This window comes from Macrosteles quadrilineatus, unplaced genomic scaffold (assembly GCF_028750875.1).
Source record: "Macrosteles quadrilineatus isolate MER2022 unplaced genomic scaffold, UCM_ALF_1.0 Scaffold_7__1_contigs__length_78375512, whole genome shotgun sequence".
NCBI lineage: Eukaryota > Metazoa > Arthropoda > Insecta > Hemiptera > Cicadellidae > Macrosteles > Macrosteles quadrilineatus.
The window spans coordinates 6,566,726-6,585,594 of record NW_026542600.1 but is presented as its reverse complement, the minus strand read 5'-3'; the positions used below and the strand labels follow the sequence as shown (position 1 = coordinate 6,585,594).

The window sequence follows — 18,869 nt, the reverse complement described above, 5'->3', positions numbered from 1 at the left end:
TCATGTTGTTTATAGCAACGTAGCAACTTATGTGATCGTTGGTAACAACGCAAATATATTGTACAACTTTACAAGTTAAGAGATCAACATTGCGTGCGCGCCAGACTGGTCCGTTTCGTAATCAGGGTTTAGCTAACATTACTTGGTAACAGAAATTGTGATTTACTGAATTATTTTGTAAGACTATCAAAGTAATTCACTGTTGGTATGCTGTTAAAAATTAAATGACGAAATTCACAATTTAGAACTCTGATACAAAAATTTCAATTAAAAATACTTTGAAATGAGGTGATCCTAATTACTACCATTTGACGCTCATGAAAACGACAATCCAAAAAAACAATAGTTTGAACATGACAAAAAAATACAACGAAGTGAAGTGGCAATCATATTAAACTCTCGAAGACGTTAATAACATAACATGACATATTGACATAATAAAATATTAGATACATAAGTCAAAATCAAACCAAAAGTTTATCGTGTCTGGTTCATGTCTGGTGACACTTATCGTTAGTAACGACGAAAGTTTGTTTCTATTATTTTAGGGTTAATATAATGATTTGTCCTTTACTGTTTTGGTTATGCAACTACAGGACGAGTTATTGTTTATGATTAGATCATTTTATTTAGTTAAACAAGGTGTTAAATGACTGAAATAACGAGAAACAAATTGTAAACAAAACACGACCACTACAGTGCACCGGACGGAACTAACAATCTTCAGCTGATCCACAATGATGAGAAATCTAAGTGAGTATGTTTTATCTATGGTCCAATTGAGATACCTCATAGAAACGACGATTCAAATGACAATAGTTTATACTTTAACATCTGAAGACGAAAATTCTAAAGGTGAAAAGGAAATGGAACCCATACGAGAAGAAACTTCAAACGACTAGTATTTGAACGAAAAACAACAATCCATGCGACGATTAGTCTACAGATACAACAAATAAAGTTCACACTCACATTGACTGACTCATTTGAAACTTTTGGGAGTGACAATTATTTAGAGATAAAAAATAACTCTCTCAGATGACAATCCAAATGAAAACTCTATAAGCTAAGATTATCCAAATGACCACCATTAAAAACTCTTGGTGACGACTATATGCTATAAAATATAGGTTATAAAAATAGTATATGTATACACCAAACTAAATAAAACTATTACTGACGACAACCTCAAAAATCATCGAACCGTCAGTACAATTGCTGCCGATTCAAGAGTCATCGATTCTTAATTTATTCAAATCAATTATAGAATAGCATCCGAAATACCAATATAGTTGACAGCAATGTAGGCCTTGTGCCGGGGCCACTGAACCACTTGTTCACAGGAAGGCTACAAACAATAGATCAGTTTCCGGGGCACACGACACTGGAAAACCAACGGTATCGGACAGAACAGCTGAAAATATAATAAATAAAGACACACGACACTGGAAAACCAACGGTATCGACGGCACTTAGGAAGAACAGCTGATAATGTATGAATAAAGACACACGACACTGGAAAACCAACGGTGTCGATGGCACTTAGGAAGAACAGCTGATAATGTATGAATAGTACATACACACGACACTGGTAAACCAACGGTATAGGCGGCGCACTTAAGAAGAACAGCTGATAATGTATGAATAAAGACACACGACACTGGTAAACCAACGGTGTCGGACAGAACAGCTGATAATATAATAAATAAAGACACACGACACTGGAAAACCAACGGTATCGACGGCACTTAGGAAGAACAGCTGATAATGTATGAATAAAGACACACGACACTGGAAAACCAACGGTATCGACGGCACTTAGGAAGAACAGCTGATAATGTATGAATAAATACACACAACACTGGAAAACCAACGGTGTCGACGGCACTTAGGAAGAACAGCTGATAATGTATGAATAAAGACACACGACACTGGAAAACCAACTGTATCGACGGCACTTAGGAAGAACAGCTGATAATGTATGAATAAATACACACAACACTGGAAAACCAACGGTGTCGACGGCACTTAGGAAGAACAGCTGATAATGTATGAATAAAGACACACGACACTGGAAAACCAACTGTATCGACGGCACTTAGGAAGAACAGCTGATAATGTATGAATAAATACACACAACACTGGAAAACCAACGGTGTCGACGGCACTTAGGAAGAACAGCTGATAATGTATGAATAAAGACACACGACACTGGAAAACCAACTGTATAGACGCCGCACTTAGGCAGAACAGCTAAAAATGTATGAATAAATACACACAACACTGGAAAACCAACGGTGTCGACGGCACTTAGGAAGAACAGCTGATAATGTATGAATAAATACACACAACACTGGAAAACCAACTGTATAGACGCCGCACTTAGGCAGAACAGCTAAAAATGTATGAATAAATACACACAACACTGGAAAACCAACGGTGTCGACGGCACTTAGGAAGAACAGCTGATAATGTATGAATAAAGACACACGACACTGGAAAACCAACTGTATCGACGGCACTTAGGAAGAACAGCTGATAATGTATGAATAAAGACACACGACACTGGAAAACCAACTGTATCGACGGCACTTAGGAAGAACAGCTGATAATGTATGAATAAATACACACAACACTGGAAAACCAACTGTATAGACGCCGCACTTAGGCAGAACAGCTAAAAATGTATGAATAAATACACACGTCACTGGAAAACCAACCTCAGCCAGAAGGGTTCAAAATTTGTTACCACGGCTAAACGAATAATGCAACACCCTTTTACCATTGATTATACACATCTGCTTTTTCTTTTCAAATATTAAGATAGTTTAAGACAGTAATTTGTTAAACAAAACAACTAATTTTCAGAAAATGAGTGAATTATCAATTAACCTTAATTTTTCAATCACTTTTTTAAACGGGTTTGTCTCTTTTGTTTACACCGACTATGGTTAAAAATTCAACCAGAAAGATCAGCTGTTAGATTACAATAATTATTAACTGTTACAAAGAATGTTGGGCAGCATTACTGAATCTTTGAAAGCGAAATAAATCAGACTTTAGAGGGGGCGAAGCCCTAAAAATGATCGTTCTGGTTACTATTCATCACTCGGCTCGCTCATAAGCTTTAAAATGACACCTCAATCGTAAAAATCGGTTAAGTAGAGCAGCTGAAAAAGGGGTGTTGCAGAAAAAAACCTTGCTATACCAAGAATGTAGATATAACAAATTATACATTTTTTACATAGTTTTATAAACGACACTAGTTGCAACTATCACTAATCAGAATGTGAAACTCGAGTTTATAAAATACTATTTCAACTCAAAACGAGCCAATTTAATCGGTTTCGGAACCAACGTAAACAAACTAATTTAAATTCCAATACCTTACGAAGGGGAGCCATATTTTGATTGAGCGAACCCGGGACACAACCCTTTCAAAGGGTGAGGACGCAGACGGGTCCGCGAGCCTTTGAAGATGGCATTTTCTGGCATATTCTAAGCATATACGTAAAATATGTTACCCTCAATACTTTTACAACATTCATACTGGTTAATTTAACGAAAGCAATATAATAATTATCATTTTTATTCATTAGTTACTCATATTTCAAATTAAATTTGTTTTTAATTGACGTAAATGCCATTTTTTTATGATTTTTGTGCCATCTGATCCGAGGGTTCTTTTTTGGGACGCTGGAACATAAATAAGGAAAAAAACCGGTAACAATCTAAGAAACCCGAGGTGTAGCAACCCTACAAAGGAGCATCTGAGAACGTTATAATGACACTTGATACAAACTTGAGAATATTGAGCTTCTGATTTATGATTACTTAATCGAATGAACTCATCATCAATCACTACCCGATTTAAAATATCTGTCAAACCATCACTGAATTTCTTCCCCTACTTCATTCTACTGAAACCAACAAAAGTTACAGAGTGAAACCCAAAGTGAATAATGATATTACAACTCGATAATCTCGTTTCGATAATTGAAACCCGATAAAACAAAACTCGCGATAACTCGCAAATTATGTTTACCGGTTGGTTATATCGAAACAAGGGAGAAGATAAGATTTGCATGAGTTTCTTAGTGACTCCCAGGAATACAGATCTGAGGGCGCATTCCAACAAAAAATATTTTTTGACACCGAGTATGCAAACAATAACTTCTAAAGTCCTGTTAATAAAATCCTACTTTATTTTTTACACAAAAATATGAACTTCAAACGTTTTTTGTTCCATCTGAACAAGTTAAACTAAAAATTAATCAGAATCCCTTTAGCTTAAGTATTGATTTTTTTTCTTGAAACATCTGAATTTCGAATGCGTACATTAAAACTATACTCTACATGTTATTTTGTTTTGGATTTGTTCTATTTATTAATACAAAGCTAATAAAGAATTTTTCTTGCAATAAACAATTTTTGGGGTGTTATCCTAACCCAACAATTTGGCAAAGATAATAAAAACACCAGCCAGTCAACCGAGTAGCATAACAGCTGAAAACAGCGTGCGATTGGTAAGCAGGTTATGTTTATACAGTCAGCATTTAAACAAGGCAAGCAGTAAAACAAATGTTTGTTCCCTCCGTTCACGGTTCAGTTCCCGCGATTGTCAGTACTTATGTACAAATTAACGGTCCTTAAATTATACCAACATCATATGGTCTGTATGATGGAACCTGGCTCCGAATCTACGTCTACCTGAGGCATGGCCTGGGCTTTTAAACACTGTCCGTTTCTCAGGTAGACGGTGGGGCAGGAGACAAGTTCCGTCATACAGACTACAGGTCTACATTTTCGTAGTTGGGTACGACAATTTAGGGGTACCATAAAGTAGAATTACAGTAGAAATAAGATTAAATTAGAAGTAGATTTTATAGCTTGAATGATTGATCTTTATTATTTAAACGTGAAGTGGAAGATTTTTTATGCTTTTATAACACTCCTGGTAAAATCTTCCTAAAACCCGGTGATATGGTAACAATGTAGAAGGCAGGTACGAGGGGACTGTGTGATAGCCCGAAGCTCTCCATCGCTATTAATTAGTTCTTCCTGTATCGCTATCATAGTTCAAAATCGTTTAGGATGAATTAGACATTATCAACCGATACATTTCCAATTAAATGAATTCAAAAGGTCATATTCTACTGAGAAGACATTGAGCGCAGAACTTTCGTATTGAAACCTCGTGTTCAAATCTTGTCAATGACGAGTAATTTTTTGCGGACATACCTAAATTTTGCTGTTTGGAACCCATTTAGCTATGTGCCATCGTTTTTATAATAGAAAATACAGCGAAAATGACAAAAACTTTGATAATGGGTTCAGTTTGTCGGTAATCAGCTATAGTCTGTATTGTGGAACCTGTCTCTCTGCCCTTCTCCCCAGGTAGATCGTCATGAGACAGGTTCCATCGTACAGAGTATATGTAGAATGCAATGTATGGTTCTGTATGATTGTGCCGTGTGTGGCCTTCGGGCTACCGCCATCCACGTAAATCATGGCTCAATTGTGGAATGTCCAAAATTGCCACAATCTTGATTCACTACTAGCATGTCCCTATGACCGCATACGCGCAACGTCCATGCGGAGGTAGTAACCGGAATAGTCCGGATATGTCCGGTTCACCGTCCGAGATAGTTCTCGACCCTTGCGCTTGGAAATCGTTCGTAGGCACGGTTCAGTATTTACAAACACATTTTTAACCTACCTACATAAATGCATGAAAATCGTAATATTTTTAAACAGTAGAGCACCCCGAATAATAAAGAAATGTGTCAAGTATTTAAATAAAAATTAATGTTATACTTTTAATATTTTTATCTAAAATGGCGACCATACAAAAGTAGGATTGAAGTGTAGGATGAGTATCGCGATCTTGTAGTCTTGTTAGTGACTAAGGCCGACATGTTCCTTAGACAGGACTGTTAATTAATAGCCCATACAGCCAATTTTTGCCTTGTAATTTACGAATTGGTCTAATTATCAGGATAGTACTCACTAGTGCGGACGTTAATCCACACCAGGGAGTATCGCATCCACAGATAATGCCTATAAATATCCACAATTCGTGACCTAGTAGCTGGATTACAGGACGACGCCACAGTCCCAGTCATTTTAAACGATTCAAAGAACTTGTTTGCTACTTAACTCTTGGATTTTGGCACTTAACTTGTGGGACGCCCTGTATATTTATGTGTCAGATAAAATCTGTAACTTCAAGTTCAGATTGGAAAGGATACTGACAGGGGTGACGGATACTTCTGGGTATAGATGACCGCGTCAGAAATCCACTAAACAACTTCAACTGTCATTATAAAAGTCCACCATCAAATTATACTTAATTCATAAAGCATCTGTTATCTAAATACCTCAGTTCTTGGCATTAGGAGTCTGTGATTATTGATTACGGCCAGTAAGTTCGTGTTTTAGCGAATTTCCCATATAGGGAATGAGCTATTTTTCTTGTATAGTAATTTTTTTTTGTAAGACTGTGATCACAAAAATTGATATTTCTAAATAACTGCATTTAATTTTATTAATGTAATATTTTTACGATAACCACGGTACTTGGCCATTTGGGTGACAACACTACAATGTATGTAATTGCCGTATGCTGTTTTAATGTAATAAACTAAAATCGTAGGAATATTTAGTAAACACCATTTTACGTAAAACTGTATATGAGAGGGTATTTGAAAATTATTATTTTTACTTTCTACCCCTATATGTTGAAAATATTATTTTCGTTATAATTTTAGAGTTTAAGTGGAAATATCAGTTTTTGACCCCATCAACCCAAAGAGGGGTTTAAAGAGATTTCTTCTCTAGGAGTTTTAAAATATTTGAAATTTGGATTTTTAATCGCAATATTTTCGTAAACCGATCAACTAACTGAAGAATCCGATTTACACAAGCCCCGCCCCGCTCGAACGATTTTGATTAAAATATAGTATAATATAATCGTCTAAACTCTCAACAAAATGGTGCAACTCCCACTTCTTTACAAATTGTCGTTCCCGAAATTTGTATAGATTACGGTTCAAAAGTTATTGCAGTTTATGTGATTTTACATATAGTGTATCGTAGTTGCTCTCGCCATTTACCCATTAGCAAGGGGTTTTGGTAAGCTAACGGGAGGAAGAATGTGTTAGTTTGCTGATGCCATTATCAATACTGTAAGCCTAAATCTGTTCATTATTTATTGCAATTATTGTTGTAAATGTCGTAGTTATCAAAAGTATTAGATTAAACAAGAAACAATTATTGCAACCAGAGAAGAAGGACGATGTAACCGAGCAAAGTAGTACACAAGATCGGCATCAGAAATTAACAAGAAGTGAAAGATAAGATAATTTTGAGTAAATGGAAATGTTCATCAAGGATCCATGAGGAACAAGAGAGTTCGGTTCGTGATGTATCCCGCCTCGTCTTACCACTTCCGTTAGATTACACAAGGGTCGTTAAATGTCCTGTACTTATCCTTTCCAGCCTAGCACTACTAGCAGTAGTATGCATCTGAAGGTCGAGAACTCAGGGTGGGGGAAGGGTGTAGCGGTGCAAGGGAATTGCCGATGACTCATCAGAACTTCACTTCGTCACTAGCGGTGTTCCGTGTTCAGTCACGAAGACACGAATAGATAAACTTTGCCTTATAAATATTTAAATTTCTTCAGTGCCCTATTTAGAAATACCATATAAAGGGATTGTGTACCACAATTAAATCCATATATAAATCCCAAAGTACACATTAAATTTTGAGAAAACTACAAGTCACACCCCCATAAACCATAAACTTAAAATGTTCGTCATGACGAGGAAACCTTGCGCAAAACTATCCATTATTTCATAAATTGCCCTTTAAGGTCGTAATACATTTCTAAAGGGAACTTTCCATATACCTAATGTTAAAAATACCTCAGCTGTACTAATTAATTACCCTATTAAAATCAGGTATGTCTATTTGTTTGTATTACTGTATTCTGTTTTGTTTATTTCAGCTTAACTTAACCAATTAATAGTTTTATTAATAATTAGGAAGGCAAACGAGGAGAAGCTCGTGGGTAACAGCTAGTAGAAGGCTATAATAATAATAATAAATAGTAGAAGGAAATGAGGCTAGGGATTTATCTCACAAATAGTGAAAAAATAAACCTGGAGTAATGTAAACCTCGTTTACTCTTTTGACAAGAGAGGACTTGTGGAAATTAATCAAGTTATTTAATAATTACCAAACAAATTATAACCTGATATACTTCTGCACCCTATAGACAAAATTTTACAAAAATAAGTAATTGAGCTAGTGTTTTACTTGCAATTAAAAACATTTTTCTTTTCAGATAGTACACCCCCAATAAGGTTGCACATCTCGGTCCCCCCCCTCCTTACAACATTCTAAACAATAATAACAAACTCGGCATTGTTAATAGAGTTAATCACATCTTAAAATAACAAGACCAGAGAAAAGTTGTCTGTAGGATGAGGTCATACAGTCTCGGATGTCAGTTGTTTTGTCAACAAAAACAGATTCAGATAATCTGATGAGTGGTCTGCACAATCTGTGACCGTAGTCGTCATAGGATGAATATGAGCAATATTTACTTAATTCCTTAGTGCAACAAATACAACAAATTTTAAACCAAATAAAACTTTTACTTTTTAAAAACCAATGTGATTAATAAACAGCTGTTCTGTCATATCACACAACTGGCATCGATTAGGATCCTATAAACTGTATCGCACTTAAATTTATTTGTTCAGATAAATATTTAAATAAATCTGACACATACTTTCTCCCTTGTCAACAACCTTTAAAATGACAAAGCTTGTTGACAAGCTTAATTTATTGCAATTTCTGTGATTTTACTTATTAAATTTTATAAGGAAAATCACAAAAATAACAATAATTTTTTAAACGTAATTTTTACAGCAATAGAGGGTTGCACTATTTTGTTTATAATTATAAGGGCCATAACATACTACATCTTTATGAAAATCGTTTGGGTCATTTTTGAGAAAATTCGATTTTTCCGATATGTTATATGGAAAAATGGCTATTAAAAATCATAATTAAAAAAATGAAAATAGCACCTGTGGATACCATAGATAAGTACCTACATACCAAATTTCATCAAAATCTGAACACAGGCGAGGTCTATAGCTCTGTACACATCCACACACACAGAAATCATTTCGAAAACCACTTTTTTGGGTCCAGGTTGGCCAAAACGGATATGTCCACTCATACTCGAAAATTTTGACGAAAACAATACTTTCTACATATACAATGGTATAGAGGGAGAGAGTAAAGTCCTATTCCAACGTTCTAGGTAGGATGAGTGTGGGTATTTATACCAATTTATAAATCATAAAGGGCTGACCATGTCCTTGATAGTCTTATAAAGATTATTTAAGTTTAATAATCTTCCCCATTCAGTTACACAATCCGCATGTGAAATTTCTTTAATTTTGGGCCAATGGGACAACAGTCAGCTCCATTTAAACCCTCGTGCCTCCCTCCATTGCTCTTAACATTTACTACAATCAAAAGATCAAATACATACTTTTATTTTATTACTTCATTAACTGGCGATGAACTCCAATAGCGGTTGATAAATACCACAAAAATCTATTTGACATTACTTGGAAGTTTCAATTTTCTTACACACATTTTTGGCAGTGGCCAGACTAATTGTTCAAAGGGATGGGAACCAACAATAGACTCAAATTTAAACTAGTTTGCTTGGTTACAAACTCAATTTACAGACAGCCATTTTATTTTACTATTTTAACCAATTAATTCACACATTTAGTTAGCTAAAGAGTCGTTATACACTCAATAGATATGCTATTTTGAACTGGGTAATATGACATAGGAAATGAAAATGACACTTAACTCTCTTATGAAACAACAATTTCACAACAGCTGGGTCGGTTTCCAGTACCAGCTGACTAAACTATGTGAAATGACCTTGACCTACAAATGTAGAATGCTATCTACACAATATCAGTTCAACACTGATTTACTATTTACTGTACCTATTGTAAATGATTCTAAAACTATTTAGTCTTTCAAGCTTAGATATTACCATAGCTTAACACGTTCGCTCCAACATAGCCACCGGTGGCGCACGAAAGAAATTTCAGTCAAAATTAAATTTGTGTACAAATTACCACAGTCTTAAAAAAAAACCAGTGTGTTTAGGAATGGTATACATTATTATTTATGAAATGCACACTACTTGTACAGTTTCAGTAACAAAATAAAATAATAATTATGCTAATTAAACAATGTACCACCCGTGGTACCTGTCGACCTACCATCATGTTAAAAACAACATTCCATGAACTAAAAAACAGACTCTGAGCAGTAAAAATGACTTTTTAGTAGAATTTTTGATATACCAATAATGTGTTTTTTTAATAAATAATAAACACACATTTTGTAACCTGGTATTTAATCATTATTGTAACCTGGTTCATGTGCCTCCCGTGGACACGTTTCAATTGGCTTCTACAAACACGAATACATAATAAGACTCACAAAGACTCCAAAATGCAGTTTTGTTGCATACAATAACCATAGTTACAATGTCCACCGGTGGCGCAAGTCAAGAGTTTAGGGGATCACCGAGTGACCACTGGTGGTACACAACACGTCGTAGTATTAAAAAATGTAATAAATCAGTAAAAAAATTATTGGAGCGAACGTATTAAAAAGTTGACAGTACACATAGTAAGAGTGACCCAGTCTTTTATCTATGGTATTACCTTGGATGAGTCATGGTTATCTTTGACCATGAAGTCAAGTGAATTAAATTACTCAGTTACAACAAACTTTCTGAGATAACTCTGAGTTTCCTGAGAGTAATTTGAGATGCGAGTGAGTCACAATTGTATTTCTCGACATGAACAAGTAATAATTTGTCACAGCAACAAAGTGGTCAAGGTTTTGTTATTATTCTTAAATAATTAAAACAATTTGGCAAAACAATAAATACTAGCAAACTGGCCTTGCTTAGCTGTGACTTCTGATGAAAAACTATTTTTTACAAGCCTTGTTCGTCTGCATAAATTAATTTCTTGAATACCCACTGCATAGCTAAGATATGATTATTTTGATTATATATTTTTTTTAATTTTTTTTGCCAAATGTTTATTATTAGTAGGCCTACAGGAAAAATACTAAATAAAAATGAAAAAATTAGTTCAGAGATGAAACTTCGGTTTTAACTCCGTTTTATCAATAGAAGTCAAGATCCGATGAGTCCCTAAGAGTCCCGATGGGGGAACATGGTTTTTAGGGGGTGGGGAGGAGGAATTTTGATATAATTCATGATTCTGATTTGAAGTAATTTAGGAAGTTGTTTTCAAGGTTTGTATACACAGTGAATCGATAGGAACCATATTTAGGTCAATAGAACCACCTCCATAAGAGATTTAGTATATTGGTACATGTTTAATAAATGATTATATACGGTATGTTAATAAATATTATATGGGTTGTGTTTATATTGAATTTTATAAGTTCGGGTTGAGTTCCTTTAAGTGAAACTATTTGGAAAGATTAAGTGTAAAGTGGTCAGGTTAAGTAAGAAATGCCCATGTGGCCCTAATTTGTAAAATAAAATCGTTTCATTTCATTCATTTTTCTATTTGCAAAGAAAAGAGTAATGGCGCTTTTCCTCTTGTTTTTTAACAAATTAAAGTTTTTACATAACTAATCGATCTAATTTACACCTACAGCAGAACACCTCGCCAAGTTTAAAGCTCATACTTCTTGACTTTATTGAGATTTATTGATTAGCAACTGAGTGACTGAATGGTATTTCAAAAGTGAGGTATTAGTCAAATGTGCAACTTATACAGTGCCAAAAGAAATACTATAAACTCCAATCAATATCACGTCTGTAATAGACGTATATTTATTAACAGTTTTTCAAATAAATGCAATTGGCTTCAATAGATTACAAAAGTATAAACTCTACATAAATTATACGGTACTTTTGCGTCCTACTGAGGATTTTACTAATACTGTACTCTCTCAGGTTTTATGAAGACTAGGTAGGCAAGTAGTTATAGTGCTCTCCTTCAAATATGAAGGTCACTGGTTCGAATCCAAAATATCGTTACCAGACCCAGATGCCATTTGTCATTGGGCTATGAATTAATGATGCTATCTAACAAAAAGGTCGGAACGAGACCATGGTTAGGGCCATTCCCTTTCAAAATAAAATTACATTGTCGTAGAAAACACTGAAATAATAAATATGACTAGCTTAAAACTTCTTATGATGCGTAAAAACTTACTCAAGATATGTAAAAGTATTAATATTCAATACTATTACATATTTAATCTATTTTTTTAGCTATAAAAAGGCCAAGATTAAACATTATCAAAGATGTTAAAAAACATATAACGTTAAAGGGCAAAAATTTAATATAATTCTTTGTTCGATGTGGAGTAACACCAAGCATGTTGGAATTTCCAGGAATTCCTTTGACAAATCCTACCCTCAGGTATCAACTGAGACGAACATATCAAACAACACTGTACAGTATCTAGTCTAGTGTTTGAATAGCGTGTTTGTGTTTATTTTATTCCTCGCTGAAATACCTGTTAGTTATGATCAGATATGTTGAACGTGAATGTGTTTGAAAATCAATAATAAAACAAAGTGATGAAAATGTTAGCGTAGGTAAAATAGGACACTATAGGGTTATAGGGGGTCCTCATTGTTTGGTAGGAAATTGTTTATAATTTCTATGTCCCTAATATCATTTTATAAGTCTATGACTTTCCTCAAAATGTAATATAATCTTTGTTTAAAGACAATTTTTTAAGGCGAGTTTATGTAGGCCTATTATTGCAAAAAAGTTTTGCTAAATCTTCTGTGTTTATTACTTATTATAACTTAATGGAAACTGTACGCAAAATCTCTTAAACATCATGTAATCGTTTTAAATAACTGTAGACAGTAAACTGGAAAGGAATAGAACTACAAGAATTAAAAAAAATCTATAATCAACCCATACTTCTTTTGAATTGAATTGAATTGAAAATGTCTTTATTCATATAATATACAGTGGTATACATCGAATGGCGTCATTATGCTAAATTACAGCTAACAAATCAATTTCATTACATTTCCTCCATAAGCCATAAGGTACCTATTTAAACCAAAAGTCGATCATAAACAACAAAAAGTATGGTTGTCAGAGTTCATCAAATTTATATAATGTTTTATTTGTCAAATGCAGTTTTAATTTTTTCTTAAAATTTTTTACATCTTTAACGTTTCTCAATTCCACAGGTAGCCGTAGTAAAAACTTAGCACCCGCATTTAATGTTTTTTTATTATAAAACTCTAGCCTGTGGAAATCAATGGCAATTTGATTTCTATATCTTGTAAAATAGGAATGGCTGTCACCTAACCTGGGAACCAGATTGTTTATACTTAGTTTTTTAGCATGAAGTGCTGTGTGAAAAACATATAAAAACTTCGTAAGTTTAATTGGTTGTAACATCTAAAGCCAGGGCAAAATGTGTAAATGTGCTAGTAAAAAGCAACCAAGGCCACAAGAGATTGTGCAAGTTTAAAGTTATGTTGTTTAGTTGCAAAGTTTATGTATTGTGCAAGCTTGGCCAAGAGGTTATGTCAAGCCAGAACAATCACAAACACTTCTTTAACTTAAGATTTGTATAAACTTCCTACATATTTGGCTGATCTATCGTGGGAGAGTAAATATTTATTATATCTTTATTCTATACTGAACTGACCATCAAAGAATATACCGGAAACCATTTTTTTTTTTTTTTTTTTTTTAACATGTAGGGTTAAAATAGGTAAAAACTGGTAACTTAACGTGTAGTAGAAATAGCTTAGCATTTAGGCGTACAATAATGCTATACATTCAATAATGCCAAAAATAGTATTGGTTAGGTTGAATTTGGAGGTATGTAGCTAAACAACTAAACAAGCAAACTTTATGATAGTTAAATGATTTCATAGAGAAGAATGGTCTAGTTTTTTAAGGTTTAACCTGAAGTGAGTTTCTGATAGTTTGTTTGATCGGATAATTAATTTATTAAAAAATTTTAAATCCCAAACCATTTTCCTTGATTTTCCTTGATTTTCCTTCCATTTTACTTGCCTATGTGCCTTAGGAACAAAATGTTTAATCAAATTAAAGTGGACAGCTCAAAAATATAAAGAACAGAAATGTAAGTGGTTTTTAAAAACAATTATCAGAGATTTGTTAAATATCTTACAGATAAATATTTTATCTCACTTGTTGTCTGAATAAAGCCCTACAGTTACACTCTTTAACACAGGGACGATTTAACAATATTCTTTAAGAATGTCTGCTAAAGTGTAAACTACAGTTAAATGAAGCAATCAAAAAGATTCCTTATGGAAATTAATGCCGTTGTTCTACATTGTAAATTGAAAAACGCGATATGTGAGTGTACAAAAACGTAGACAAAACACTAAACATCTCATATCATTAGAACTTCAAAAGCGACAATTTTATTAGCCTCCTTTAATCAGTATTTTTAAGCTATTCCACAAGGACTGGGGTAAATTTACATCCCCTTATCTACTTTTTCAAAGCAACATCAGCTAAAATCTAAAAATGTTCGGTATTCCTTGAAAATAACAAATTCATATAAAGAAAAACAAATTTTCAAATTCATTTGATCATATCAACTCAATTAGGTAGGGCCTACTGTGTTGATTTTATTTCATAAATATTATGTTATTATGCTTTGCCAATGTCACTGAAGAGGCCTTTATGCCAACTATAAACGCAGAGTAGAAACACTGACCCAATTATCGTAGCAAGGATACAGAGAGTGAGATTCAATAATTAAAACTCCATTACATCGGGCAGCCATGAGTAACTAATCATTCTTGGAACCAAGCGTAGGGAACATCAGAGTAGGCAATACAATCTATGCTTGGTTTATGCAAATTAATGGGTTGAAACTGAAACAGTAAAAGCTACAATGCTTAGGGTCTACTATTTTTATAAATTTATCTTTATAATTGTCTTCTTTCACCAATGTCACTTTTCACATTTGAACTTAAAATAAAGTGGAGTTCCAAAACTAGCCTATTCTGGACATCACAATTATTGAGACGTTGTCCAAACATTTACAATGTTTGCAATGATGTAGAAAGTAAGCAAGACTTGGGACGAGGATTAGAACTCAAACGCTTAACTGCCTTTCTCTAACTTATACAGCGAATTGTAATTACATTTTACTAGACAATTTTTTTTTGAGATCGACGGCCTCTTTTAACCATGCATTTGCCCATCCACATATACTACAGATCTGTGCGTAGCAGGTATCCAGCAAAGCAAAGGGTGAGCCAGTACATTACGAAGATGAACTGTATTGATAAAATGTTTGCGGCAGTAACCAGGATCCGAACCCATGACAACGCTACCTTAAGCCAGAAGTCTGTGACGCTACCAACTGAGCCACCGACCCACCAAACTACTTAAATACTTATTAGACTTACTTAAGCTCGTTTTGAATCACGGCAGAAAAAATGGGTAGGCCTAATGTAGTGCGATGCTACCCATTCTGTGTTAACTTCATGTCTTTAACCCTTCCAAATCGATCAGGGGCCGAGAGGTTCAATGCGTTGACCACTTGGCAAGAAAGACGTGGGTTTGATTCCCGTCTTGGTCTGAGGCCTATGTGGCAGAAGCCAATCTAACACAACAAATAGACACTCGGTTGGAACTTGATGGGAAAGTCTAAGTTGGTTTTTGTGAGTTCCGCCAGAAATCAAACATTTTAGATTTTAAATCTGCTAGGCCTAGATACTTTGTGTCCATAAGGCTACAGCTCCATTGGTCGTAGATTATCGCACTGCAAATTAATATTTGTAGTTTGTTGTTTTCAATGCACTTTTAGTTTACAGACCACGCCGGTCACATAAAATGGTGGATCCATCCAATAATAAGTAGCAGATAGTCTGAAGGGATATTCCACATATTGCATAATATTATCGTATGTCTCAAAACTCTTTTGGTTACTTACTAAAAGCAGTACAAACACATTTGAAGAAGAAGTATACCGGTATCAAACCAAGAGAACCAATTAGTGTAGAGGAAAAGCTTTCAGTGACATTAAGGTAATTTAGTCTTCTGAATATTAACTAATTAATGCTAATAAGTAAAACCCCGCTATAACAAGCCTCAATGTAACAAATTACTCTATAGGTAACTTCACAATCAAGTTCAGGCTCCATCGTTTAGAAAATAATCCACAAAACTCAACTTAGGACACTAAACAAGTCTAACTGACTCGTCTGTTGATTGACTTAACGTGGCACTACATTCTTCAGCTAGTGGAGCTACCTGCTGGCTGCAAAATGTAATACGAACATAGGACGGATTCCAATACTGTGTGATGCTACATTCTGCGGTGCACCGTAAGATGTAGGTTGCTGTGCGCAGACTGTGTAGAGTGGAAACACCTACGTTTGATAGCTACCTTCCCATTTCTTCAACTTACTAGCTCCGATAATCTACGACCAGTGGAGCCACAGCCAAATATGAGTTGCGGGGGGGGGGGGGGGGGGAGAATGGAGTGAATCACTCCATAGTGTATTCACCAAGATCCATGAGTAATTGGCAATAGTTGATCTCGGGTCATAAGACCTGCAAACCACAACTAGACCAGCTCGCTTCCTATTAGTATGATGAGATTGACCTATGAGTCCACAAAGTATCCCTCCGGGTGATTGTATTTTAGTAAGACAATTAGGTTGTCGGGTAGGAATTGACTTGACCTAATTTGACTCTTTCCTTCCCCAAAACCCTTAAACGTGATGTTACTCCAATGGAGTCATTTTCAGTCTAGACTTTTCCTGTACCCATCACCATGCTTTAATGAGTTGTAATGGCCATGAATTTTATCGTGTCTTGTTTTTGTTGTTTGTGTATGTGTGCGATAAATGTTTTTCAAGACTTATGACAACTTAATATGAGTGAAGAATTTGATGTTTTGTCATTAGAAAATGACTCCATAGGGGTTGAAACTGGTCGCTATTACACAACTCCAGGATTACCGGTACTTGGTCAGTGAAAGGTAACAAAGACTCTTGTTGATAATTAAATAAGTGGGAAGCAAGTTAATCTGGAAGGCGGTATAAAAAATATTGTTGTTTCGTCTATGATTTAATTGCCCTTAAAATATCCATCTCTCGTATTTTAAAATCAAAGTCACCCATAGGGTTTTTGTAAATAGGGTTAAAGTTATTTAGGGTTAAATAGCCAGACAGTTCATTCCTACTTTCAATAAACCAATACTTTAATATCTGATACACACGACAATGTGATGTTCCAGTCAATGGCTAATGTCGGTACAAAACTGAAATTTTATTTTTGTTGTGACAGGAGGCTTGCCGACAACCACAGTGTCCAATCCGATTCAACAGTCAGTGGAATAGTAGTGAATCAAATGAATGTACAACTGTGCTTTGTTTGATCATTTGCTAGGCCTACTAAGACGTGAGCTATTATCGACAGGCAAATAAAAAGGGCTCAGTAATGTTTATGGGAGTCCAATCCATCATTAGGCTCTCAAAGTGTACAAAAAACATCTAGCCAATAACAGTTTTTCCTATTAAGGCTTTGTAAAAGGTCTAAGTTGAAGACTAAAGCTATCGTCAGGTTATTGATAAGACCTTAGACACATATTTTGGAGACAGCTAGGTCTACGACGATGGACTAAAACATAAATAATAAGTCGTATTATTGTTTGTAAAAAAACCTTCAATTTTATCCTGCCAAAACTATGTAATGGTGCTGCCTCATGTACAGTGTGCTCATAGAACAGAGACTTTGTTAAATTTTCTTGATATAACTTAGCCTATTAGGCCTAACTAAACGTAGGCCTACAGTGAAACTCTTGTTAAAAACTAATATGATGTAAGTTTAACTAAATCAAAGCTAAGACCATTGTAAGCCTATAAACTTCAGAAGAATATCAACAAAGGGAAAAGGTTAAGATAACCTAAATAAACACACAACTGTGCTAAACTTAAGTTAAGTCAAAAGTAGGCCAATCAAATTAAGGTCATCTAAACAAACAAAAGTTGAATTTTAAAAGGACTTTGATAAACCATTTTCTCTAGAAATATTTTTTTATGTCTGACAACGTAAGCTTAACTTATTGTCAGGTAACTGTTTGATAAACTTAGACCTAGCCCTAGACCTACTGTGGAAGCAGCTATAGGTCTTAACTACAGAGATTACCCAAACACAAAGTGTGTTTTATGGTTAAATTTAAATAAAAAACAAAATATTTAGCATCAATTCATTTACATTTTTCCTTCCAGTGAGTTAGAATAGGTCTTTGGTAGCCTATTGATTTAACCGAACTTAACATATGACTCATACAACACAAAGGATCATTTCCATCTAATTTCTGAAAGAAAAGGGGGTTCATTAATGTAAAATACGACATATATCACCTTAATTGACAAAAATATAACAGTACTAAGTCAAAAAAGGTGAGTAAAACTAGCTAAATAAGTGCAATTTGAACAAAAGAATAGCCTAGGACAAGGTTGTATACAATGAAAACAATTGACTTACCACTTTCGATGTATGGTACAAGCAGGATAAAGAAAGCTATATTCCCAAAAGCACCAAACATTTTCCGACACAAAACTATAACACGCGCATCACTTTAATTAATTCCTAATTTATAAAACTAAACTAACTATAAACAAAATACAGCTGGAAATCTCCAGCGTAAAAAATAAACCTTTGTTCAATCATGGCCTGAGTAATTCTAAATGAATGTGATTGGTTCTTGTAGCAGTAGCAGTTGA

At 34.5% G+C, this 18,869-nt stretch overlaps 1 protein-coding gene across 1 annotated transcript in view; it reads right to left on the bottom strand.

Moving 5' to 3' along the window:
- The window catches only part of LOC128997913 (disintegrin and metalloproteinase domain-containing protein 10), a 56,589-nt gene extending 37,720 nt beyond the window's left edge, over positions 1 to 18,869 (bottom strand). The window contains exon 1 of the mRNA XM_054423739.1: positions 18,631 to 18,869. Coding sequence (XP_054279714.1) covers positions 18,631 to 18,691 — 61 coding nt within the window. The 5' untranslated portion in view covers positions 18,692 to 18,869. The remainder of the gene's footprint in view (positions 1 to 18,630) is intronic.